General features: G+C 45.4%; 1 protein-coding gene across 2 annotated transcripts in view; it reads right to left on the minus strand.

Moving 5' to 3' along the window:
* CHD6 (chromodomain helicase DNA binding protein 6) overlaps window positions 1-25,031 on the minus strand; it is a 208,879-nt gene that overhangs the window by 49,385 nt on the left and 134,463 nt on the right. For both annotated transcript variants that reach the window (XM_024742930.1, XM_024742931.1), the window contains 7 exons: window positions 21,095-21,290; window positions 6,957-7,121; window positions 5,511-5,690; window positions 4,372-4,482; window positions 2,537-2,739; window positions 1,326-1,525; window positions 238-397 (listed from right to left, as the gene is read on the minus strand). In XM_024742930.1, the coding sequence (XP_024598698.1) occupies window positions 238-397; window positions 1,326-1,525; window positions 2,537-2,739; window positions 4,372-4,482; window positions 5,511-5,690; window positions 6,957-7,121; window positions 21,095-21,290 (1,215 nt within the window). The remainder of the gene's footprint in view (window positions 1-237; window positions 398-1,325; window positions 1,526-2,536; window positions 2,740-4,371; window positions 4,483-5,510; window positions 5,691-6,956; window positions 7,122-21,094; window positions 21,291-25,031) is intronic.

Below are 25,031 nucleotides of genomic sequence, written 5' to 3' on the forward strand. Positions count from 1 at the left end.
AACTGCTCTGGTAAGAGAGGCCGGGTTCCGGGGGAGAAGAGGGATGATTAAAGGAGGTAGAGAGGCTTCAATGCGACTGAACCCTGACCCAGTTTCGAGCACACAGCCTATCCGCCTTTCCAGACCTTGCACGGTGGTACAGGGGCATCAAGTGGCCTCCCACAGCCCCGTGGGGGGTCCCAGGAAGCCGCGCTGTCAGAGCGGAGCTGCCACCAGGAGTGAGGGGGGCACACTCACTTGTTGCAGTGCTGTTTGAGGTGCTTCTTGTAGCCATCATCGTGCAAGACCACCTCGGGGTTGCAGGTGGCCAGCCAGTCTGCGTTCTTTAACTCTGGGAGCAGCAGCTGGTTCTTCGTTTTCTTCCCCTTCCTCCCTCTGGGGACTGGAGCGGACAACCCTGAGACAGAAAGGTACGGAACATGAGCCGAGACGGCTTAAACACAGCTGTCGGAACAGAGCTGGGCTAGGGTGGCAAAGAGGCAGCCGGGCTACGCACGGTGGCCCTGGACGACAGGCCCCACTCCTCTGTCCCCCAGGCAGGGATGGCAAGGAGACAGCCGGTCCCCTACTTAGTAACCCCCAGGACCATTCAGTCGGGCAGCAAGAATCTACCGAGTGTCCTGCAGGATCAAGAAAGGTGTAGCAGGGCTTCCCTGGTGGCGCAGTGGTTGAGAGTCCGCCTGCTGATGCAGGGGACACGGGTTCGTGCCCCGGTCTGGGAAGATCCCACATGCTGCGGAGAGGCTGGGCCCGTGAGCCATGGCCGCTGAGCCTGAGCGTCTGGAGCCTGTGCTCCGCAGCGGGAGAGGCCACAACAGTGACAGGCCCGCGTACCGCAAAAAAACAAACAAAAAAAAAAACAAAAAAAGAAAGGTGTAGCAGAACCTGTGCCCGTGGGGACCTCACAGGCTAGCCGGGGAAAAGGAATGCTCGGTCTGAGACGTGAAGGTGAGCTGTGTCTCAGCACAGGGAAGGAGCAGTACAACGAAACGCACAGACAGAGGTGGAACTGAGGCAGGGCACGCTGTGTGAGTCCCCATATCAGAGAAGGAACCCCTGTGACACCCAGGTTAGTGGGCAGGGCCGGCACGTGGGGAACTTCAAGAGGGCATACCTGCACTTAAACGAAACATCACAGCTAACACTGGATGATTCTGAGGGAGAATGCACATGGAAAACACCAGCATCCTTTCCCACAGGGAGCCTTCTGGAAATACACCTGAGGAAGCGATGTGCCCAAAGCACGGCAACATGGGCCCACATGGGAGGAGAGAGGGAACCACAGGGGTTTGCGCTTCTTGGCTACGGCCCGTGCCACCCCTCACCTGAGTGGTTCTGGAGGGTCTGGGCCTGCCCATCTTTGGTAGGCGTGATCAGTTCCCAAATGAAACTCTTGATCTTCTCGTCCCCCTTGTAGTGCTTGACACAGTACACCAGCAGGGCCCGGCAAATCATCTCCATGTCCTTCTCGTTCAGATGCCACTTGAATCGTCCATGGGTCAGAATGTCCTTCCACCGGCCCCAGCTGAGAGTGGAAATACAGAATGGTGTTAGAGGGCAGAAGGGCCACGCACGCCTTCAACACTGCAGGACAAACAGAAGCCAAGTGCTTCTCGGCCCCTGCTGGGCTTACTGATCACCCTGAGGGCTTTGTCCTGAAAGACCTTCGAGGATCGCATACTGTAGCACACCAAATGTCACTGAGGTGACCTGGACACTGGACACAGAGAGCTTCATACGGCCACTAGAATGTTAAGAAGGGAGGGATGAAAATATCTGGAGCGAGGAGTAAGTCTGGAATTAAAACAGAGTCCAGGACTTCCCTGGTGGCACAGTGGTTAAGAATCCACCTGCCAATGCAGGGGACATGGGTTCAATCCCCGGTCCAGGAAGATCCCACATGCTGCGGAGCAACTAAACGCGTGTGCCACAACTACAGAGCCTGCGCTCTAGAGCCCGCAAGCCACAACTACTGAGCCCACGTGCCACACTACTGAAGTCCGTGCGCCTACAGCCCGCACTCCACAACAAGAGAAGCCACCGCAATGAGAAGCCCGCGCACGGCAAGGAAGACCCAATGCAGCCAAAAACAAATAAAAATAAATAAATCTATAAAAAAAATTATTAAAAAACCCAACTGACTCCAGCTGCAGTATTTGAAAGCAATGGTGAGCTCCCAGAAGCTAAACCCTCTACTTCTACCAGAGCCAGAGCCCTGCATGAATCATGCCTTAACTCTAACATCTGCTACACTGATTCCTTATATGTCCTTGGGGGAAAGAGGCAGGAAATCAGTACCAGGCAGAGATCTGCAGCAACAAGCATATGAGAAAATCACGGCCCGCCCACAACATGGCAGCAGAGTGCAGTGACTGAGGGGGCTGCGGGCAGAAGGCACAGCTCCCTCTTCTGCCAACAGACCCTCCATCAGCCCAGACCCCAGAGGTGAGTGGAGAGACACACTGGACAAATCTCAGGGACTGAACCAAAGAGGGGAAAACAACAACAAGAACAAACAGGTGAAGCCAATACCCACCCAAAGATGAGCAGGTTCTTCTCCACCCGGAAGCACTCGGCTCGGAGGTAGCGTCTGGTTTTGTCATTGAGGCGCCTGGACCTCGTGGGCCTCTCATCAGAGTCACTGTCCAACTCTGAAAACTCCATGAGCTCATCCTCCTCAAAAGAGTTGTAGTGTTTGGTCTGCTTCCTCACGCGTGGGCGGTCAATCACTAAGCTTTCCTGGAAACAAGAGAGGACTGCTGGGGAGAAAGTCCCCTTCACTCTCCCTGCATCACAATGCAGATCCTGCTGCTGTTCCTCAGGACACATTTGGGAAAGAACCAGCCCCATCTCGTCCTCCAGCAGGAAAGCCTCTTCCCAGCACACCTGCCGTGTCCACGACAAGCAGAGGGGACACTCTGGGACTTGATGAAGTTGGTGTGTCCCTCCGCCCCCAGTGCCGGCCGCCCCCATCTGCTGGTTTTGCAGTCTAACAGGGGCCTGGGCAGGCGAGTCCCCCCAGCGCCAGAATGGCCTCCTGTTCTTGCCAAGAAGGATGGGAGTGGTGCACCCCAGCTGCTGTGCCTGGCATGCGGAGGCCGCCTGTGCTCTGGAGACAGGAGGAGTCAGAGAATTCCATCTGCTCAGCAACTTTTGGAAGACGAACACAAGTTACTGCCACTTCATTTGGCCTTCCACTGGTGCCACTAACCTTTTGTCTTTCATGGAAAAGATAACCTCTAGCTCAGGAAACTCACCCATTCTGGCGGCTCCCTTGGCCAAGACCATCACTTCTCTGGTCTCCATCACTTTATGCTTCTCGCCCCTCCCCCCATGCCTCTTCCCAAAGCTCAGCTAAGCTCCTGCCTACTGTCTCAGGGCAAGAGCTTTTTCTTCCCCCTCTTGCCCACTGTCCTGCACACAGAGTAACTCCCTGACTGTGACATTGTTAAACACTAGAAACAGGTTATTAAGGGGACTGCAGAATCCTCCTACCAGGAGAAAAGAGGTTGGATTAAGCAACCTCTGGCGATCCTACGGAAGAATAGTTAAGGCTGGACGCTGGTTACTGAATCAGCTAGATGTAAGCAGGGACAGTCTCCTGGGTCTGTGAGTCCATGAGAGTTCAACACTCACCCAAGAAGACAGGCAGAAAGTGATGTGTGCTCATCCCTGAGGAAGGTAACTGGGTCAGAGATGGAGGGAGGGGAAACTAACACGTATGGGCTGCCTCACATGGGCTGGGCAGCCACCTTCACAATGTTATCTCTAACTCTGCCAAGTGGGCGTCACCACCTCCTTTGTTCACATGTCTTTTTTCACTCTCTCAGTGAGGTCAGCTCCCTTGCCCAAAGACATACAGCTAGTCAGTGGCAGAGCCAGTATCCAAACTCTGGTTTTATTCCAAGGCCATTCTCTTTCTCATGTTCAGAAATAGGAAAATTCAAGATACTGAAAAGAATGGAGGTGAACCCAACAAACTTTTCTTCACCACGCTTTTTTCCTCTAATGTTCGTCAGAGGTAAAGTTCCTTGCATACGAAGTGTCGAAATAGAGGAAAACGGTCACATGCCAAGGATAGGATTTTGGCTTGGGTCAGAGGGCTGATCTTGACCTGTCTGGCCAGTTCCAGTTCTAATTGTTTTTATCGAATCTCCTGGACACCCAGCAGACTGTATGCCCCATTAGGTCACTTTAAAGATAACATTTCTCAAGCTCTATGTGCCAGGCATGTTTTAAGTGGGTTACATACAGCACCTTACTTAAGAACTAAGGCTTAGGAGTAAATAATGATTTGAGCTGGTAGGAATTTACGGTCCCATAAGACACCAGTGAAATGTTCAATGAAATAAAATATTCTCAGTGCTGTACCTTCTCACTCTTTGCTTCAGTGTCCAGTTCAGCTATTTTAGCCCATTTCTGCCAAAAGTTTGGGTCATCTAAGGAAATATCCGTTCTGTTTCCTGAAGCCACAAAGCTAGCCTGTGAAGAAGAAAGAGCCAATAAACTATACTTGAACACCAATTGTAAAACACCTGTGTGATCTCAAATGCACCAGAGACTCAAGAATATTCTCCATCCGCATTCAAAATCAAAACCCCTAACAGAGCTGCCAAAATGAAAGTGAAAATCTTGAAGCTATTGTTTTAAAATTTTATTTTAAAGGTGGGGTGAGGATATTACAATTTCAACCTACAGGATCATTTTTTATAACTTAAACTTGGAAGCAGGAGGACAACCCCTGGGAGATGATGGCAACGTATGTCCAGCTGCCCGTGAAACGGCTGATTCTTAAAACTTCCCTGGATATAGATTTTCTTTCAGGTCACCAATCCCCAAGTTTCCACTCTGGGAAAGGCCCTGGCTGGGCCATATGAGGTGTACAGAGATGAGCTATGCCTCTAAAGCACAAAATGTCCCCGAAAAAGCCCTTCCCCCATAAGCCATCAAACAGGTGATTTGATCACACAGGTCATGAAGCTCACAGAACCTATGGCGAGAGAACCTGAGAGTGATCTAACAAGTGGTCTGGTTAGTTGAATTCTAAATCCAGCGACCTGACGGGCAGAGGAAAAAGGCACCTAGACTAGAAGCTGGGAATCTTGAATAAAATCTCTTGTCTCATGAAATGAACAAAATACGTGTTCACTGGAATTTCAACTCCCTGATCAAGGAGTGCTCTCCAAGGGACTCGGGATGACCATTCGAGGGTTTTGGAGCAGTCTCCGTGAATAGTGAAGGCGGCAAACTGCAAACCCAACTGTCTATCCTGCCCACGGAAGATCAGCTCCAAGGATTCAGCGTGATTTTTTTTCTAGCTTGTGACCCATTATTCAAAGCCTCTCTAAGAACCTGCATCTCCAGGGTGGCACACAGAACAGCTGTGTAGCCAGAGACCATTTCAACGGTTTGCATTTAGACAAATAGCAGCCGGGCTAATGAGGGTCAAAGAATAAAGACTTTTCTTTCCACTGCCACCCCACGTGGACTCTGCGGAGAGGGCCTTATACCTTGGCAAAAGTGGATCCTTTCCCTTCAGACTGGATGGTGATGGTGTGGGTTCTCCTCTGCAGAATCTGGTCTATGTCTTCTTCACAGAACTTGGAGCCTTCGTCTTCCTCATCCATTAAGGCACCATAAGCACCTTTCCGGAGCAAGTCCTCTACCTCCATTTTTGAAAGCTGCTGTACCTGGACAGGTCACCAAAGGCTACTCACAAAGTGGGAAATGCACAGGAGAAAAACAGCCTCAAATCTGACCTTCATGATTCAGTACCCAGTTCCTCCACTGACTGCACATGTCAGAAGACTAAAGACACAAGATTTAGAAAATGAAAACCCAGATAGACACTCAAGAGAATGATGGGGAGGGCAGGCAGACAATCCTCCAGGGAGCTCTGGAATAAAACCCAGCACACGACCCAGTGGCCCTAACATTCCTCAGGATGCTGGTTATTATCAAGTGTCACAAACCATTAAAACTATGCACCACTGAAGAGAATATATTTAATGTTTATTTTATGTTTCAGTTTGAGTCTGTATCTTTAAAAACCTCCAGATGTACCAAATGAGCTAAAGAATAATGAGTTATTCATTATTAAATAAATACAACAGTATTGGAAATGATGTCATTTCTTAACTAAAGAAAGGATCCCATGCCAAGTGTTATCTTCTCAACTGCTTGTTGAAAACAGGAAATGGGAGTTCAAAACACCCTTTCCTGGTTCTAATTAAGAATCTGGTTCTCTTTATATCAATCACAGGAGGGAATTCCATGACTCCCAGCACTGGTAACTTGAAGTATTAAACTTAGCAACATACGCATAGCTAAGAGGATGTAGAACATCTGGACTAAAGACAACTCAGAAGGGCCAGAGATTAAGGAGATATTCTGCTTTGTTTGCCTAGACTTTAATACAATTCAAGAATCTTAGCAGCAATTTTTATCCCCTCTAGAGGGGGAAAAGAAGATTGTATTAACTGCCATATTTCAAGCTGACCATTCATTCATTCATTTTTTCGTTGATCATCACGCACTGCATGTCTTTAACGTGCCAAGTACTGTTAGGGGTGCCGGGTAAGATAAAATAGCTCACCTTCAGGGAGCTCGAAGTCTGTAGTATGAGATAAAAAGCATGGTGATAATTTAGAGTTAAGTGTTAAGATCTACTGATTTCCAACAGGCAATGTGTAAAACTCTATTTACTGAAATGTTACTGCATGTTGGGCAATCCTACCACCCAACTGCTCCTACGGATTCCTTTACTCATCTATAAAATGCAGAGACCTGAACCTGAACTACCCTCTACTGCAGGGAATTACCCATTAAAGATGTGCGGCCTGGCTCAATTTAGTGAAAGGGAACCTTAAAACGGCTGTAGGAAGGAAGAATTCAGAGGCCCTGGGCCGCATGATAAATTCTTCTCTAGGTTCGAAAGCAGGTACCGGCATACTCACTCCATTCGTGCTGCCCTTTCGGTTGATGTCCTGAAGGACAGCTTTGTCCAGACCCAGCTTCAGGCTGGCCTTGTCAAACATTTCCCGCTCGTAGGAGTTCCGTGTAATGAGGCGATACACCTTCACGGCTTTACTCTGGCCTATCCGGTGACATCGGGCCTGAGCCTGGGAAGGAAGGAGGGTCACACACATTGTGTCACCAGACAGAACGGAAGCAGCCCAAGGAACGGGGAAATGCTTATATTCCACGTGGGGCGAGTGGCTGGCTCTCACAGTTACGAGTCATGGGACTGATTCTGGAATAGAATTCACCCAAATGCCAGCTACCCCTTCAAGAGCACCCATTTCATTGCCCGTTATTTACTGAGTGACTGCTGTATGCTGGGACAAAGTGATGAGAAGGACCTGGCTTCCTACCCTCCCTAGCCTGTGGTCTGAGTGCAGGCACTCATTCCCAGGATGCTGTCTCGCTCTCTGGGGAAATGTCTCACCCAGAGCAAGCAGCACCACTTTTTAAGTTTTCTCATTTTAATACAGAAATTTTCATAGACGAAAGTAGAGAAAAGTATAAGGACCTCTTATGGTCAACTCTTGCTTCATCTCTGCTATGCCTCTACCCTCCAAGATTACTATGAAGCAAACCCTTGGCATCGTACTGATTCATCCTCACATGTTCCAATATGTATTTCTAAACGTAAAGACTCTAGGAAAATGTATTACCATCGCTATGCTTCAAAAAATTAATACTAAGTACTAACTATCTAGTGTTCCAATTTCCCTGCTCATCTCATAATATTTCTTTAAGTTTGATTGTTTGGATCAGGATCCCAGTAAAGCCCATGCACTGTAACTGGTTGATATATCTCTGCCTTTGATCTCTCCTTTTCTTCCAAATGCCAATTACTTGTTGAAGAGACCAGGTATCTGTCCTACAGTTTCTCACAGTCTATATTCTGCCGTCTGCACTTTGGCTGTGTCACTGAATGGATTCCTCCGTCCCCTTTATTTCCTCTAAACTGGAGTTATACCTTGAGACTTGATCAGGTTAAGATTTTACCTTTGGCAAGTGTAATCCATAGTTGGTGTATAAATTTCCATCAAAAGGTACATGATGTCTGGTTGTCTTTCTTTTGAATTGATGATCATTGCCTAGAGCCATGATTTCATTAGCGGTTACAATTCCCCTCAGCAATTTTTTGGTTATCCTGATGTACAGTTCATATAGGAGAGACAAGCTAAATGTCTGATTCTTTCTCTTTATTTAATCAGTTTCCAAATGAACACCCTCCAAAAGTGACTAATGAAGATTTTTATAATTAGTTTCTTAAGGAATACAATGCAAGTATGCATTTAAGTAATATCTGTGCTACTTTTTACTGCATTGCTGTTTTATTTTTTTTAAATAAAATTTATTTGTTTGTTTATTTATTTATTTATGGCTGCGTTGGGTCTTAGTTGCTGTGTGCAGGCTTTCTCTAGTTGCGGCGAGCGGGGCTACTCTTCATTGCAGTGTGCAGGCTTCTCGTTGTGGTGGCTTCTCTTTGTTGCAGAGCACGGGCTCTAGGCACACAGGCTTCAGTAGTCGTGGCATGCAGGCTCAGTAGTTGTGGCTCTCGGGCTCTAGAGCACAGGCTCAGTAGCTGTGGCGCACGGGTTTAGTTGCTCCACGGCATGTGGGATCTTCCCAGACCAGGGCTCAAACCCATGTCTCCTGCATTGGCAGGTGGATTCTTAACCACTGCACAACCAGGGAAGTCCCAGTTTCTTAATGCTATTCAAATATGGCCTATGGAAAACTCCTCAAGTTGGCTCCTGAGTTCTTTTTTTTTGTGGTACGCGGGCCTCTCACTGTTGTGGCCTCTCCCGTTGTGGAGCGCAGGCTCAGCAGCCATGGCTCACGGGCCCAGCCGCTTCGCGGCATGTGGGATCTTCCTGGACTGGGGCACGAACCTGTGTCCCCTGCATCGGCAGGTGGACTCTCAACCACTGTGCCACCAGGGAAGCCTGCTCCTGAGTTCTTTTGACATGATTCAGTCAAATATGGAAAGGAGGAAAACTATAAAAAATTCTGGTATTATATTTGGAGGTGTCAGTATGAACTCACAGGGGTGTGTGTGTGTGTGTGTGTGTGTGTGTGAATATACACATAGATAAAGAAAAAGATATGGATATGTCTGTATTTATGTTTGTATGTTATATCAAAGACCAGCAGTATCTAACAGCTCCCTTGCTTTCTGGTATGACATGTTCCATGCTCCCATTATATATTTCCTGCCCAAACCTGGATTCAGCCATTTTTTCAAGTAGTCCAAGAGCTTCTTTCAGTGGGAAGTGGCAGTAGAGACAACAGTCTGGATGCTCTAGGGATGCTCCCTGCCACTAGGTTGGTCATTGTTCCTGGGCCTACTCAGTGGGTAAAAGCAGAAGCGTTTGTGTGTGTGTAGTGTATACGATCATGGGCACACATAAGACAAATTACATCGTGAAATCATACTGATATTTTAATTCAAATTTGGGACTATGGGGTTTTAACTTCATTAACTATACATCTGTATTGCTTTTTAACCATGTTGAAAAGCTCAGTTCTTAACCATGCCAATATCATTACTCATCTGATTTATCCCGCAAATACAGGAAATATCAGAAAAACAGTATCATCATGATCACCACCGAAACATAACTACTGAAAACAATGTAAGGTTTACTGCCCTCCCACCCTGGGATATATCCCACCAAGAATGTACGAACTCCAGTGTTTTAAATTTTAAATACACACTGGGGCTTCCCTGGTGGCAAAGTGGATAAGAATCTGCCTGCCAATGCAGGAGACACAGGTTCGATCCCTGGTCCGGGAAGATCCCACATGCTGCGGAGCAACTAAGCCCGTGCAACACAACTACTGAGCCTGCGCTCTAGAGCCTGTGAGCCACAACTACTGAAGCCCGTGTGCTTAGAGCCCGTGCACCGCAATGAAGAGAAGCCCCCGCTCGCCACAACTAGAGAAAGCCCGTGCACAGCAACTAAGACCCAACACAGCCAAAAATAAATAAATTTATTAAAAAAATAAAAAATAAATACACACTGGCAGATAAGTTTCTTTTTCACAGTGGCAGGATCAGCAATTCTAGCACACTTTCTGTGTAATCTAGGATTGAGCAAATGTGTAAATATACTGAGGGTAACAGGAGCCAGGGTTTTCACTGCTGAGGAAAGAAGTTACAAATATGGAAAGAAGAAAAACTAGAACAACTCTGTGGCATTAGAATGGATTTGGAGGTATCAGTATTAACTCATGGTTAGATGTGCACGTATGTGTATAAAACCACACGAAGACATGAATGCGTGTGCATGTTTATGTAGACACATGCATGTATATACACATATACATATGAATGCATGTTATGTATATATATTCCCTGTGTGTGTATGTATGTAGTCTAGCTGTGTCCACTGAGAGGGCCTAGAAGAAATGGCATCCCAGTAGCAAAGAACATAACGAACCCTCAGATCTTGGTTTCTAAACTCCATTCTCCATAACAAGAGAGAACAACGCATGTTAGAGAAATGATTAATTCCAGGGCCAGGGTAGTCAAAGTACAGGATGAGCCTGAAACATGTAAGGAAGTACTCAAAGAATGATGGAGACGCATCAAAATAACACCTGAAACCTAAGAGGCTTCCGCTGGTTAGGTCCAGGACTATCTGAACATCAAAATAAATACCGTATGGAATATAACCCACTGAATAAAAGAAGAACCCATGAGTACATACTGACATAAATACACTAATGGGAGAAAAGGGAAAACTCTTCCTCAGAGTAGAAAGTAACTAAAAAATGTAGAATGACTGCTAGAAAATCACCACTTTGCAACCGTAACAGTCATGACTGATCCAGGCAAAAATAATCAAAGGAAACTAAAACCAGTGGGTGAAATTTTGATGAGGAACAGGATGTTTACATAGTCTCAAAGCTTCTCTCCAAAGCTACTTAGTAATTTCAAAGGGAAAAATGCAACTTTATAGTAGAGAAATCCGGCAGATGCCACTAACTAAGCTCAAAGTACTTATTATCAACAAATGGACATCATGTTCCTCTCAACATGACACACTGAGAAGACATATCACTTCGAGGTATCACTAAACCTGAACTCAATCCTGAGGAAACACAGACACAAAATAAGGGCCTATCTATAAAATATCTAGCCTGTACCCTTCAAAGACATCAAGGTCGTGAAAGGAAAAGAAAGATCAAGGCACTGACCCATTAAAGGAGACGTGAGAACTAAACGAAGTGGGTGATCCTAGTTTGGATCCTGGGGGAATAACAACTATAAAGAATGTTGAAAGAAATGATAAAATTTGAATATGGACTATGGATTAGAGATACTATTCTCATTTCTTTATTCTGAGAACTGAACCCTGGTTATATAAGAGAATGTCCTTGCACTTAGGAAATACACACTAAAGCACGCAGGGGACAACTTACTCTCAGATGGTTCAGACAAAAAGTGGTGTGTGTGTGCCTGCACACACGTGTGTAGGTCTCTGTATGTACTCAGAGAGACAGGAGAGAGTTAGGGCAGAAATGATAAAGTAAATGAGGCAAAATGTTAGCAGTTGGTGAATCTGGATAAAGGGTATATTGGAGTTGCAAACTGAAATTATAACACAATGAAGATACTGAAAAATGAAATACAAACATTTGAGCATAACTCTTGGGGTTATGCTGTCCACATCATATAGAGCTAGGTTCAACTGTTTCATTTCGCTTTTGAATTTTGGGGATTGATTTTTCCCACATTAATTTAACCACAATGAAGGGGGTGGGAAAGAAAAAAACTAAACCAAGTAACCTTGGAAATTGGTATTTTGATTATATACTTTAAGACCAATGACCTAAAAAACACTTTAGTCCAATATTACGCACAAGTAAATTTTTTTGTAGAATATGGGTTAGTAATTCTGAAACTACTTTAGGCATATACGAAGATTGAACAAATGAGTAAAGATGTACTGTGTTATGACAATGAGACCAGGCTTCTCACAGCCAGAGAAAGGAGTTACGAATTCGGAAGAGTGCAGAAGGCTAGAAGGAATCCTGTGATGTTGGACTGGAATCAGAAATCTCACTACAGATGGACAGACAGGGAATGAATACAGAGGTGTGGTACCAGTGCTCGTGTCAGTACGCACATCTGTTATTTCCTAGCTCTGTCTGCTCAGAGTCTAGAACCAGTAACACTCCGGTGGCAATGGGCACACCTAGTAGCCAGACCTTGGTTTCTAAATGCCATTCTCAACTAAAAGGAACCAGGGAGCCTTGGAGGAACAGTCAGTTCCATGGATATGGCACGAAAAATGTAACATGAACCCGAGTGTCTTGTGGTGCCAGAAAATAAGAAGTGCTCACAAACTGACAGGAACATGTCTAAAGGACAGAGGAGCCAACCTGAAGGGCCTCCTAATGGCCAAATCCGAACGTCAAAATAAACAATGCGAGTAGTGGATTATAACCTATAACGTAAAACAGATATCCAGGAATCCATACCAATACCAATACATAAAGAAACGGGGGACAAAGGACAGCTGTTCTTTACAGTAGGATTCCAATTCCTACTGTAGAAGGAATGACTGAAATAGAAAATTACCGTTTGCCAAACACCATCGTAATAATTACTGAAGGCAAGAACCACTGATGAATGCTAAAATTAACAGGCAAAAGTATGATAGGAAACAGGATATTTATAGCATCTCAAAATATCTCCTCCCAACATACTGACTACGTTTCAAGATAAAAATAGTAACTTTACAGTGGAGAGACCTGGCAGACACCACCTCAACCAAGTAATCAAGGTTAACAACACAAGTAATAGGACATATCAACATCACGTACCCCCTGAGAAGGATATAACATCACTTCTATGATATTCTTGCCAAAAATACATAACCTCAAATCTGGTCATGAGAGAAACATCAGGCAAACACAAAGTGAGAAACAATTCTACAAAGCGGCTGGTCAGTATCCTTCCAAAGTGTCAAGGTCACGAAAGCTAAGGAAAGACAGGAGATGTCACAGATTGGAGGCGGCTAAGGAGTTCTAACTTCTAAAGGAGATGTGAAATCCTGAATTGGATCCCAGACCAGAAAAAAGAACACCGATAGAAAAATGAAGGAATTTGAACAGGGTCTGCAGATCAGAGCACTGTACTGATGTTAATTTCCTGGTTCGATAATTACACTACGGTTATACAGAGTGTTAACATTAAGGGAAGCGGGGCAAAGGATCCTAGAACTCTGCACTAGTTTGCACCTTTTTTAAAGTTTAAAATGATTTCAGAATAAAAAGTTCTTAAAGATTTTGTTTTATAACGCTATAAAATACTTCGGATGGTTCCACAGTCAAATACACAAAAAGGCATATTCAGAAAAACTAGTTTCTATTCGTCACTTCCCTGTTCCCTCACCGCCTCCCCCTAGGAGGTAACCATTTAAAATCTTTCCATGGCGGGGAGACATGACAGACAGACAGGCAGATAGACAGCCTTTTTAGATAAATGCTAGCACACTATACATACTTTTTCCACCTTATTTTTTTTTCACCCAACAATATATCCAGATGACTCCATAGCGGTATGTAGAGATATTCCTCATTCTTTTATCAAAGCTGAACATACTGTTTTAGGCAGTAAGTCTCCTACTGATGGACAACTAAGTTCTTTTGTTTTTGGCTATTACAACTAGTTGCCACACCTTCTTTTACTATCTTTAGTGACTGTAAATCTTCATTATTAGGAGAAAATCTGATGGATAGCTCTGGTAAATAAAGGAAGTGATCAAGGTAAATAATATGGTTTGTGGAAACTATAAGGCAGTAATAATATGTGCTCATTAAGTACTGACACTGATTTTCTTTGTTTTGGCTTACCTGGTGTTAGGGCAAATTACAAGAGGGAGCTTAAGAAATATTCTGAGCAAAGGTCTAATAGAGGAGAGCTACAGACATCACTAATTTATTACCTTCTTGGAATCCATATCCCCATTTGTCCTCAATACCAGAACCCTGACTCTTATAGAAGGGCAGCGATGTATTCAACTGAAACCATTTCCAGCCTCCCAGGGCTGGCGAGGTAATACAGTTCTGGACAATGAGACGTAACAGCAGTCTATCAGGGATATCTGGAAAAGGTCTGCTCTCTTGAAAAAAGTGTCACACCTTCCTTCCTTATTTTTCCTACCTGGGGTTTGAAGTATCCATCTTGGAAGCAAGAGCGTGTGAACCACACTCACTGAGGATGGTGGAGCAGAGAGACAGAAGGGACCTGGACTCTCATGTCACCATGAAGCCACCTCACTAGTCCTGGGATACCCGTGTCTGGAAAACAAACCTCTGCTGGGGCTGGGGGTGGGCAGGGGGCACTGTCACGAGCAGCAAGATGGTACCAGGAGATAAACACATTCTCTACCAAGATGACTTACCTGAAGGATAGCAGGATGAGTCCTGCCACATTTAAGAGACTTGCCATTTGACAGTCAAATCTCATATATTCCTTATTTTCCTTTTCAGAACTCACACACACAAAAATGTGGTAAAGAGAAACATTGAGAACTAAGTCAACAACTGAGGTGAAGCGCAAACAAAACACACCAGCAAACGTATAAACATAGAACCCTTGGAGCTAGACCACCAGTAGGAGGCAGTGGTGCTACCCCTTGCCCCCACTGCCCTCCACCCCAGGGGAAATTACAGAGCTCCAATGCTCTCCTTCATGATTTGTAGGCACCTAGTTCGTTCTGTCCTTTTTAACACATTTGAGGTGAACAAAAGCCTACAAGAAACAAGTAGTCAGGTTCAGAAAAATTTTAAACAGACACAGATCCCAATGACTGTGATGGGTAGAAAGGCGGAGTCTCCAAACAGTGACAGATTTCCAACTGATTCAATTCACTGTTGTCAGGTGGAAGTCCAGAACCTTACACCACGTCTCTACAATCACGTGAAAATTAAATAGCTGGTACAAAGAACCACACATAATGTTGATTCCTCTCTTGATCCTTATATTACTCTTTCAAATTATTAGTTCTATTACATTTTAAAGGTACATTTTCTTTAATACTTTGAAATACTGTTTGTACCTGAATGAAAATCTACATCATCAGAGAGGTTAAAAAAATCACCTATAGTCCCACAAGAACCCAGCCACGTCTAGCATGCTGGGACACTTCCCCAGTTCATTTTCTACACATGAGTATTTTATTTCACGTCCAGCAATTTTACATTTCTCCTGGCACACAGGAAGTCTGTATCCGCTGGCCACCTACTCATCAGAAGAGGAATCAGGGGCTCTCAGTGCAGTATGGATCAGCGGGTACCGACTGGGAAGCTGCCCTCCCTCAACTATCTCCTTTGCAGGCCCACTTTGGAATCTGAAATTTCCAGCTCCAGATCCATCCTTTGGGGAGAGGTATCAACCCCTCTGACAATGTAAACATCTCTGGAAAAGACCGCCGATACCTGCTCATTGCACTGTTATTTCCACTGCGTGGTTCAAAAGCCCTGAGCACTTTTCTTTCCCCAGGGCCTGGCCTGGTGTGTAGGGCTCAATAAATGTGTCATAAGTCAGTCAAGACCTGGCTGAGAATAGGAAGCAAGGAGAGGCAAGTTAATGGCATGGGAAAAGGGAGCTTTTGGGCAGCAGAAAAAAGGAGCAGGGAGTGAGAAAGAGAGGACACTGAAAAAAGAGGCAGGAGAGTACTTAAAAGAAACTTGACTCACTTTATTTGGGACTGACACTGTACCGTAAGCACCTGTCCCACCTGCTTCAGGTGCACCACCGACGCTCACCCCACTCTAAGTCGTCACACTTCTTGTTCCCTCTGTCTGGAACATTCTTCCTACTGATTTTATAACTTAAGATCCCCACCCCCATCATTTAGGTCTCTGCTCAGATGTCACCTTTTTGAAGAAGCCTTCCTACACCACCCTCTACATCAGGGCGTCCAATCCCCATTATTCTTATCCTGTTTCATTTCTTCGTAATAAGTATCGCTATCTGGGACTATCTTACTTATTTTTCCTTGTTTTTTGCCTGCCTGCTCCACTAAAATGAAAGCTCCATGAGAGCACACACCATGGGTCTCGGTCACTGCTGTGTCTCCAACACTTTAAACGGTGCCCGGCACATTCCAGTGTTCAACAAACATAACAAACATTCACTGAACGCCTGGACCATGTAATGAAGCACTCACAAAGCCTTACTTTCTCCTAGCGAGGAAAAGTAAACTCAATAGAGTTTAGACGTCCAAGTGCAGGCATACATTCTACCAAGCAAGAGGCGGTGCCAGCAATGATGGCGGCAGAGGAAGTGGCAAAGGGAACTAGCACCTCTCCTTTCCTGGAGCGGAGTGTCAAGCCCCTGGCTCCTCAGGCTGGATTCCCTCCTCCCTTCCACAACTCTCGGCACAGGCAGGAGCTGCATTACCCTGTGGTTGTGCTCTCGGCTAGGACACCTGCGCCCAGGCTTCCTGAGTTCTCCCTTCGGGGACAACCTTATCCACAGGAAGGACGGGACCTGTGCCGTGCTACCACTGTCACCTTGTGGCCTCTGCAAGGGTGGCACGGTACCTTGCTTTCCCCACAGGCCCACTCAGCCCTCAGAGCTGGCAGCAGTGAGAAGAGGTAAAGAGAAGAAGTAAAGAAACCAGTTTTTCACTGCTCTTTTCCCTTCTCAGGCTACGGTAAGCACCCTTTGCCATTTTTTGAACTCAGGGGTTACAGGTGCCATAGAAAACCTACACAAAACCTGCGGCAGCTGACGTACCAGGACTGAAGCACAGCCGTCCCTCCTGGGAGAAGGCACAGCTTGATTTTTCACACACACTGATGCTAACACAGACGTGTTCAAGGTTTGAGAGAGGATGGGGCATTTACTTGATCCTCTAGATAAGACCTCCCTAATAAAGGGACCTAAAAATTGATTTACTAGAACCTACTGTCCTGGAACCTAAGGACCCTGTGCCTTCACTTGTCTGGAAAGGGGAGCAGAAGGATTTGGGAAGGGCTGATGGAGTAGACACGAGAGCAGGAGCCCTAGTTCTCTGTCCTCGTATTTCCGGGAGGGAATGTCGGCTCCCAGGTAGGAACACAACAGTCTCTTTCGCCTCCTTCCTCTCTACTCCAAAGGAATGACTGATCTCATCAGTGAAACGGGAGATCCGGTCCGAGCTCCTATAGACTCACCACCCCCCATCCCCTGCGGAGGGCAGAGTCCCCCCTCTGTCACTGCAGGCTTCCGCGGACAGCCTCTGCTCTGCAGGTGGCTGCCAGCAGTTCTCAGTGGGCAAGGTTAACTGTGGGAAGAGGGTGCACGAGTGCAGGAGTCCTCGGAAGTCTAAGTCTGGCTACAGGTCAAGCTATACCATCTACTGCACCATCACAATTTATTAAAGCTGATGCTTTGATCCTTTGCACTCCTGGGTCTATTTCTTAACTGGTTCTTTTGGAGGCAAAAGGGAGAGAAATACAATTTACTGGACTCCTCAGACTCTAATGAGACCAAAGGAAACAGGATGACATCCAATGTCCTCTGATTTATGAACACCTAGGTTTTAAAAACATACATATTTCTCTAGCAAGTCTTAAGCCTCTAATTCTACCCCCAAAGCACAGGAAACCCCAGCAAAAAGACCAGAAGGCTGAATGAATGAACTTTTAATAATAACAAAAAAGCACCAGAAAAGGTAACTCTGCTCTTTGACTTCTAGCTGAGTTTTCAGACAGTGCAGCTCTGTTCCACAGCCATGGAAGCTGGCTTGTCTGCAGGCCTGCCTCAGGGACTCGGCTGAGCCCAGCCTCCCCCTAAGCGGGTTGGCTTCCCTATCAAGGCTCGGAGGGGGTCTGCCTAGGGGTCAAGAAGCAGTGTCCCGGCACTGTCACTGCTTCCCCATGTTGTCCCGACTCCGGATAAGCACGGACTGCACCACATCTGTCCAGGCTGTTTGAGACCAGAGTGAACACTTACATGTTCTACCATCTGAACTCGACCTCCGGAGCTATGCTAAAATTCCACTAGGGTAGAGGGTAAGACCACGCTCATAATGGGACTCTCTTTTCGTGGCCCTGATGTTTATATCAGGTAGCATGTGCTTCAATCCACTCACAGATGAATGTTCTATGCCAAGCCCATTTCTAAAGGAAATACGATCATCTTATATCAGAGGAGGAATTGTGGTTCTTCAATAACCATGAAGAACTAAAGATGACTGAAAGCTTTCACTCATTTACAAAAAGTATCAGAATACGTGCATATGTGTGAACGACTGACCTAACTTCCGAGCAAGGACAGCACCAGGGAGCCGCCTGGTTGAGTGTTCTGCTCCGTTAGGGATAGGAATGCATTTCGCTGATTTTCACAGCTGATTCAGCTGCAGTCCTGTGAACCACACGATGGTCTCAGCACCCTGCTCTCCAGACTCTGCCTTCTACATCACATTCACAGCACGTGGGTGAAGGGCAAATGCCAGGGAGAGTGTGCTGAGTGCGCACCATTCGGGGGGTAGTCTCCAGCTCTCGTGCTCTCCTCCCCATGCCAAGCAAGCCGAGAACCTAGCTCCGTCTCTGGGGGCAACTCAGAACAGCCCACCAACCCCACTCCCCAATAACCACAGACCCAATTCCCTGCCCGAAAATTACTCTATTCTTGCCAATTCTTTCATTCCTACCTAGTCTGGTCAGACATCTCGAAAATAAAGGAGGGTTTCCTCTTGGTTACCAAGCTGTGAATAAAAATAACCAAAAAAGCAGCCAGTCTGGAAGACCACAAGTTGAGGAATTCTAACTCTAACGTGGACCCGGAGCTGTTCATTGACACCGTCACTCATTTACCTTCTGCTATGTTCTTCCACAAGTGTTCTCCACTCCTAAGTCGCCCAAATGTTCACGGTCTTTGTTTCTCCACTGAGGTTGAGTGTTAGAAGTTCAGAAACTGACCTGGCATACAGAACTCTCACACTATCCAATTTCAGTTTGGACTTTACTGCTATTCCTTTATTCATCTCCTGCTACTCCCCCAGCAGGGGCCATTAAAAACGGCCATTCCAAAGTTGCTCCCTTCTCCCCAGACCCTAATTCTGGACAGCGCCACCCACCCCATCTGGCTGGTACACAGACAAATCAATCACCTTAGAGGACTTTACCTTGTCCTTCAGGCCTGGACATTCTCGTTCTTGCTTTTTCCATTTCTTGGCATTTCACCTTCAATGTCTAGACTTCACTAGGTGGAGCACGATGACTGCAAAATCTCTGCCTCTGACAATGACCTGTCTCTAAACGCCAGCCCTACGCTTCCAGTTTCTCTCCTGAAAGTCCTTCAGGCGTGCCCAGCTAACATGGCCTCCAAATGGCCACCCGTTTCTCATACCGTCACTGGCCCAGGTTCCGAGCCTCACAGTCAGGTGAGCGCTGCAAAGGAGCACAGAACTTTACAGGGGTCAAGAACTTACTACCTAAGGAACCATCTGTCTCAGGGCTGGCAAACATCTTCTATAATAGTAAATATTTTAGACGTTGTGGGCTATGAGGTCTCTGTTGCAATACTCAACCCTGCCACTGTAACATGAAAGCACCCAGAGATAACAGGTATACAAACGGGTGTGGTTATATCCCAATGAGACTATTTTAAAAGCAGGCGGCTAGCCCGCCGGCAATAGTTTCCCACCCCCGATCTACATCACTATCCTAATTAGGTTCTTGCTGGTGACCTGATCAAACAGTTCCTACTGATTAGTATCACTTTGGCATTGACTATGTTAACTCCTTTAAAAATTGGTTATTCGTCATATCTAGCAAGTCATCTTTGACCGAAATATCCCGTCACCAGCAGAAAGGCCTGATGGTGAGCTGGTCATAGCCATTCATGTTTGAAGCTGGATGTTGAACACAGTGCCCCAGAATTTGTTTTACGATGATTTTTTTCCTGCGTTTTACCCAGCTGTCACCAACATAATAATTTAGAGCACCGGTTTTTCAACTAGTAGATTGTTTTCTTCAAACAAAATGTTATTTTGAAACTCGTTAAATGAAAAAGACAAAGCAGAATGACTCTGTGTGACATGGTAGGTAGAGAAGAAGCCCGGATACCCATCACCTTAGCTCCTTTTCTCTGCATCCCTTCCCGGTAGTATCCCCTAGGGCACCTCCTCAGTTTTGTGAAACAGCAGCCTTCAAACTTCTCTTATCAACCACCTGTATCATGAAAAAGGTTTTGCGGTCCCCACCACTCTCTGAGCCACACACTCACACTCTGAGTAGCAGCAGATGTCCCAAGATCCAATACGCACTCAGGATGAAGTTTGTTGTTAATGATAATGGATGTAAAACTGTCATCTAAAATAGCCTTCTTGACAAGTCAGAATCTTTTGGACTGACTTATTGTGCAATCTGGCTAGAATGTCATTGTTTTCACTTTCACACGGGGTTGATGAGGAATTCTGAACCAGAAGTGTTAGCTCTGTCATTGGCTTGTTTACACTTGCTTTTAAAATGTATTAGCTCCAATCTTTGCCATAATCTTTTTAAGCCACCATTATTCAGTTTGGTTAAAACGAGCAAATTTAATCTGCAAATACCCTTAACTGGGCCCACATCATCCCTACTATGCTGCACTCACTGGAGAGCAAATGAGCTACTGGGGAAGCCTCAGTCACCCCTGACACACCAGGGAAGTTTCCTAGCCCTCTGGGTCATCTCATGTACTGTATACGACATATGACCGCCTAACAAACAAAGTGAGTGAAAACGCCAGAATCAATCCGTATGTCAAGAACTAGAGAATTAGGCAAGCTTCGTATCTTTCTTTACGTCTGATGATAAATAGTAGTTCCAATCTACATTTGGAGGCTACCACTGTGATATACCATTTGATTTGTAGTAAAAGGAAAGAACCACTTGGATTCATGGGAAGGGTCGACATTTACTTTTTATTCAATTGTACCCTGACCGAGGCCCTAAGCCTGCCATCTGGCCGAAGCCATAGCAATAGCATGGAGCATGGCAGACACTCTCTATAGCTAAGCCGGGCCCTGTCATGATGTTCTTGGATTCAGGGACAGCTAAGGCAAACAGCAATCATCCTAACGGTTACCTGCAAGTCATTTTGTGGGTTCCAGTCTGAATCAAATATGATGCAGGTATCGGCAGCTGTGAGATTGATCCCCAGGCCTCCCGCTCGGGTGCACAGAAGAAAGACAAAGCGGTCTGAGTCTGGCTTACAGAACCGGTCGATGGCTGCCTGGCGCAGGTTTCCCCGTACTCGCCCATCAATTCGCTCATAGGTGTATCTGAGGGGACCCAAACGAACGAAAGCCCAGGTGTTAATCATGACTTCAGTGGAGAACAAGAAACAACGCAGGAAGCTGTTGACTAACGGCCTTAAACCCGTCACTTCTAAATATGGACCTAATGTCAGAGGTCTAAAAGGAATCCCCCCTCTACATATGCAGCAGGGCAGACACCTAAAACTGCACTGCAATATGTCCCCCTCTCTCAAAACAAACGAAAACCAAATCAAAACAAAAAACCAGCCAAACTACGGAGGACTAGAGGAACTGTAAACATAAAATATCAATCCCACTGCCCAGGCAAACTTACTCTCACGTGTTTCCCAATTTTCTTGCACCGAATCTAATCAGAAGACCAGGAAAAGCAAATAAAAGCCTCAACCATCTACTTTCAGTAGAACTCGTAAAACGGAATCAGAGCTCGAATCAGGCTCCATCTGCTTTTGGATGGACTGAAAATGGGAAGCAGACTGGAGGGACAGGCAGTCTTTTTATGTCTGGGTTGGTCATTTCTATCCTAACAGTTCCTCAAAGCTTCAGAGGTAGAAAGCAAAACCTCCAGGTTTGTAGCTGAAACCAAGGTCTTCTGGGCAGCATATTGCCAAGCAAGTAGGAAGAAATCACGGGAAAGGTTTCTGAGCTGTGTCAGGTTGGAAAGAAGCCAGGAGAATTTTTAGAGGAAAATAAAGTGAGGAAGCAAAGCTGAATATCATTAAGAAGGCATATACCTGTGTAGAAAGTTAAGAATTAAGGGTGGAAAGAATGGTGAGGAGAAGGTAAAAGGAAAGAGAGTAGGAAATTAAACTGCTATGGGAGCCTATTAGCATCTGTCCATCCAATTAGAAAACAAAGAAGGTTTGTTGATGATGGAGATCATGTAATCAGCACAGAATTAAAACATAGTACCAATCTGGATAGCTGCTTAGTCTTATTTATTTCTTATTTACCCCTTGACAATGAACAAATTAATATGGGGATGCCACCCTGGGCCCAATTTTGACCAACAAGCAAGAACTGGTTGGTAAAGTATATGTAATAGGAACCATGTGAGAAAAGGATGACATCCTAGACCCCAGGATAGTCAAGAACATGAATCCTGACAAAAACCTTCTCAGCAGCCCAGAATCTGGGAAATCAGATCTCTAAAAATTCAGATAAACAATTGGTAAGAGACTAAGGATAGATCCTCTAGGGGTAGATGACACTGGCGGGGAGTGGCTCTAAATAACTAAATTGGGCAACATAATCCTGACTTCCTTGAGTAAAAGGAAAATCCACGTGAGAAATCACCCAAGGAAATACAGGTAGAGAAAGCAGACCAATTCAGGCTCAGAAGGGACACGTACAAAGCAAAGACCCAAGTCCAAAAAGACTGTCTTCTTTTTACAAAGCTAGAGTGCAGCCATATCTGGAATTGCAGGTGCAGATTTTTCCTTTCTTCTTCTTTTTTAATGCAATAAACTTAAGAATAATACATGAGACTACAGTAGCAAATAAAAGCAGTGGTGGTTACAGGATTGTCATGAAGGCAGACTAAGAAGATTTTGTCCTAAGCTAAAAGCTAAGGGTCATAGGTTGAATTCTATACAACTATGAAGCAGTCAGATAAAATTATCATCTTTATTAATACCAGCCACAGCAACAATATTAGCAGTAAGCTCCTAAGTGCCAGGCTCTGTGCCAGGCACTGCGATATGTGATACATGCTTTATATGCATCATCACATTTACTTCTGGCAATAATCCTGTGAGGTAGTTCCCTATTTTACACTTGAGAAAACACCAAAAACAAAAACCACCACCACCACCACCACCAGCCTCACAAGCGAAATAACTTGCTTAGTCACCTAGCTGGTAAGTGAGATCCATTTGACTCAAAAGTCCACACTCTTAACCAGTTTGCTGTACGGCCTTCACATGGTACCCTATATTTCAATGCAGTAGGGAGATTTCCCTAAAAACTTAAAAGAGAAAAATAAAGGTAAGTAAGAGACTCTGGTGAACTTAGAAGACCTGTAACTCTATCGGAAGGTTAAGAAGAGAAACTACAGATATCCAAAATGACTGCGATGAATCAATGCACCTAGGAACTGAACCGAGTTACTCGTACGTTTGGCCACGTATGTGATGCAGTGGAAGAGGCACAGGATTTGGAGTCATAAGACAGGGTTCAGATTCAATTAAATGATAGCTGCCACTACCCCACCATCACACACGTGAAGAATTAGTGCTGCAGGCACACAGGACTCAATGTTCTTTGACAAGACACCCCTAAACCATCAGAGAGGAGCCAGATGCCCCACGGATCTGAGTGAGGCGGGGAATGAGCATACTGTTAAGGAGGAGGAGAAACCAATAAATAGAGATGATATAGCTCGGCAATCACCTAGGGAAAGAAATTCCCATAAAACTGGATAGTGTTTGGCCATCTATGATAGAACACAGTTTTAGAAATTGGGCAGGATGATTGGAACGTTAATTCTCATTTCTATCACTCAGTTTTGAGGGACTGCTCTCGAAGAACACAAAACTAAAATAAGAAGCCAGTGATTTGAGAGTTCAATTAAATTGTTCCTCACTCCCCTCACTCCTGAGCCAGATCCTTTGGCCATGTCCTCACCCCTGTATGAGCACGGCATGAAATTAAATGGGAACAAAACCAAACTGACAGCTGGCGTGACAACGAGGCTCCAGAACAAAGGAAATCTTGAGGGCTAGTAAATCTGAATAAGGAAATCAGACATCATTAAATTTTCGCACCAGACATCAGTGCAGCAATTAACCCTTTGTGTCAACTGCATTCTGAACAAAATCCCTAGGAGCTGATGTCGTCGATCAAACTGTAATTCTGAGTCGCTGTCAGATATCAACAAGAAGCAGGTGGCACTCTGGAAAACCTCTGGGTACTCGGGGGGTGGAAGTGGGGGTGGTGGTGGTGGTGGTGGTGGTGGTGGAAATGACACGTTTTTGGCACAACAGGAAATGTTTACCTCAGAAGGCCTGAAGGGAAATGAACAACCTCATCTCCCAGCAATAACCAGCTGGGGAACATAAAGAGTGAAAAAAACACACAAAAACCTGCCGTTCGTGACTGCCATAAACATATACTTACAATTAACCTTAATAAGAAATAAGCAGGAGTTGGCAATAGGGGTCATGTCGGTTTGGTCACCATGTCCCTAACACCTATAGAGGTCTCATCACAAGGTTGGTACCTTATAAATATTTACCAAATCAACGGTGTATACAGAAGACCTGAGTAAGTGCAGTGAATATCACGTTCTTCAATTTTGCAAAGACGTCAATTCTATCCTACTACGTGTGTAAAAGCCAATCAAAATCCCAACAAATGGATATAGGTACACATAGAGAAATACAGATATGTAAATATATAATTTTTTTTTTCTGTAGTGAGGACTGGAATAGTCAGGGATATATTAAAAAATAATAATTCTGGGGACTTCCCTGGTGGCGCAGTGGTTAAGAATCTGCCTGCCAAGGCAGGGGACACGGGTTCGAGCCCTGGTCTGGAAAGATCCCACATGCCACGGAGCAACTAAGCCCGTGTGCCACAACTACTGAGCCTGCGCCCTAGAACCTGCGAGCCATAGCTACTGAAGCCCACGCACCACAACTACTGAAGCCGGCGCACCTAGAGCCTGTGCTCTGCAACAAGAGAAGCCACCGCAATGAGAAGCCCGCACACCACAACGAAGAGTAGCCCTCGCTCACCACAATTAGA

Source organism: Neophocaena asiaeorientalis, unplaced genomic scaffold (assembly GCF_003031525.2).
Source record: "Neophocaena asiaeorientalis asiaeorientalis breed wild unplaced genomic scaffold, Neophocaena_asiaeorientalis_V1.1 scaffold82, whole genome shotgun sequence".
Lineage (NCBI taxonomy): Eukaryota > Metazoa > Chordata > Mammalia > Artiodactyla > Phocoenidae > Neophocaena > Neophocaena asiaeorientalis.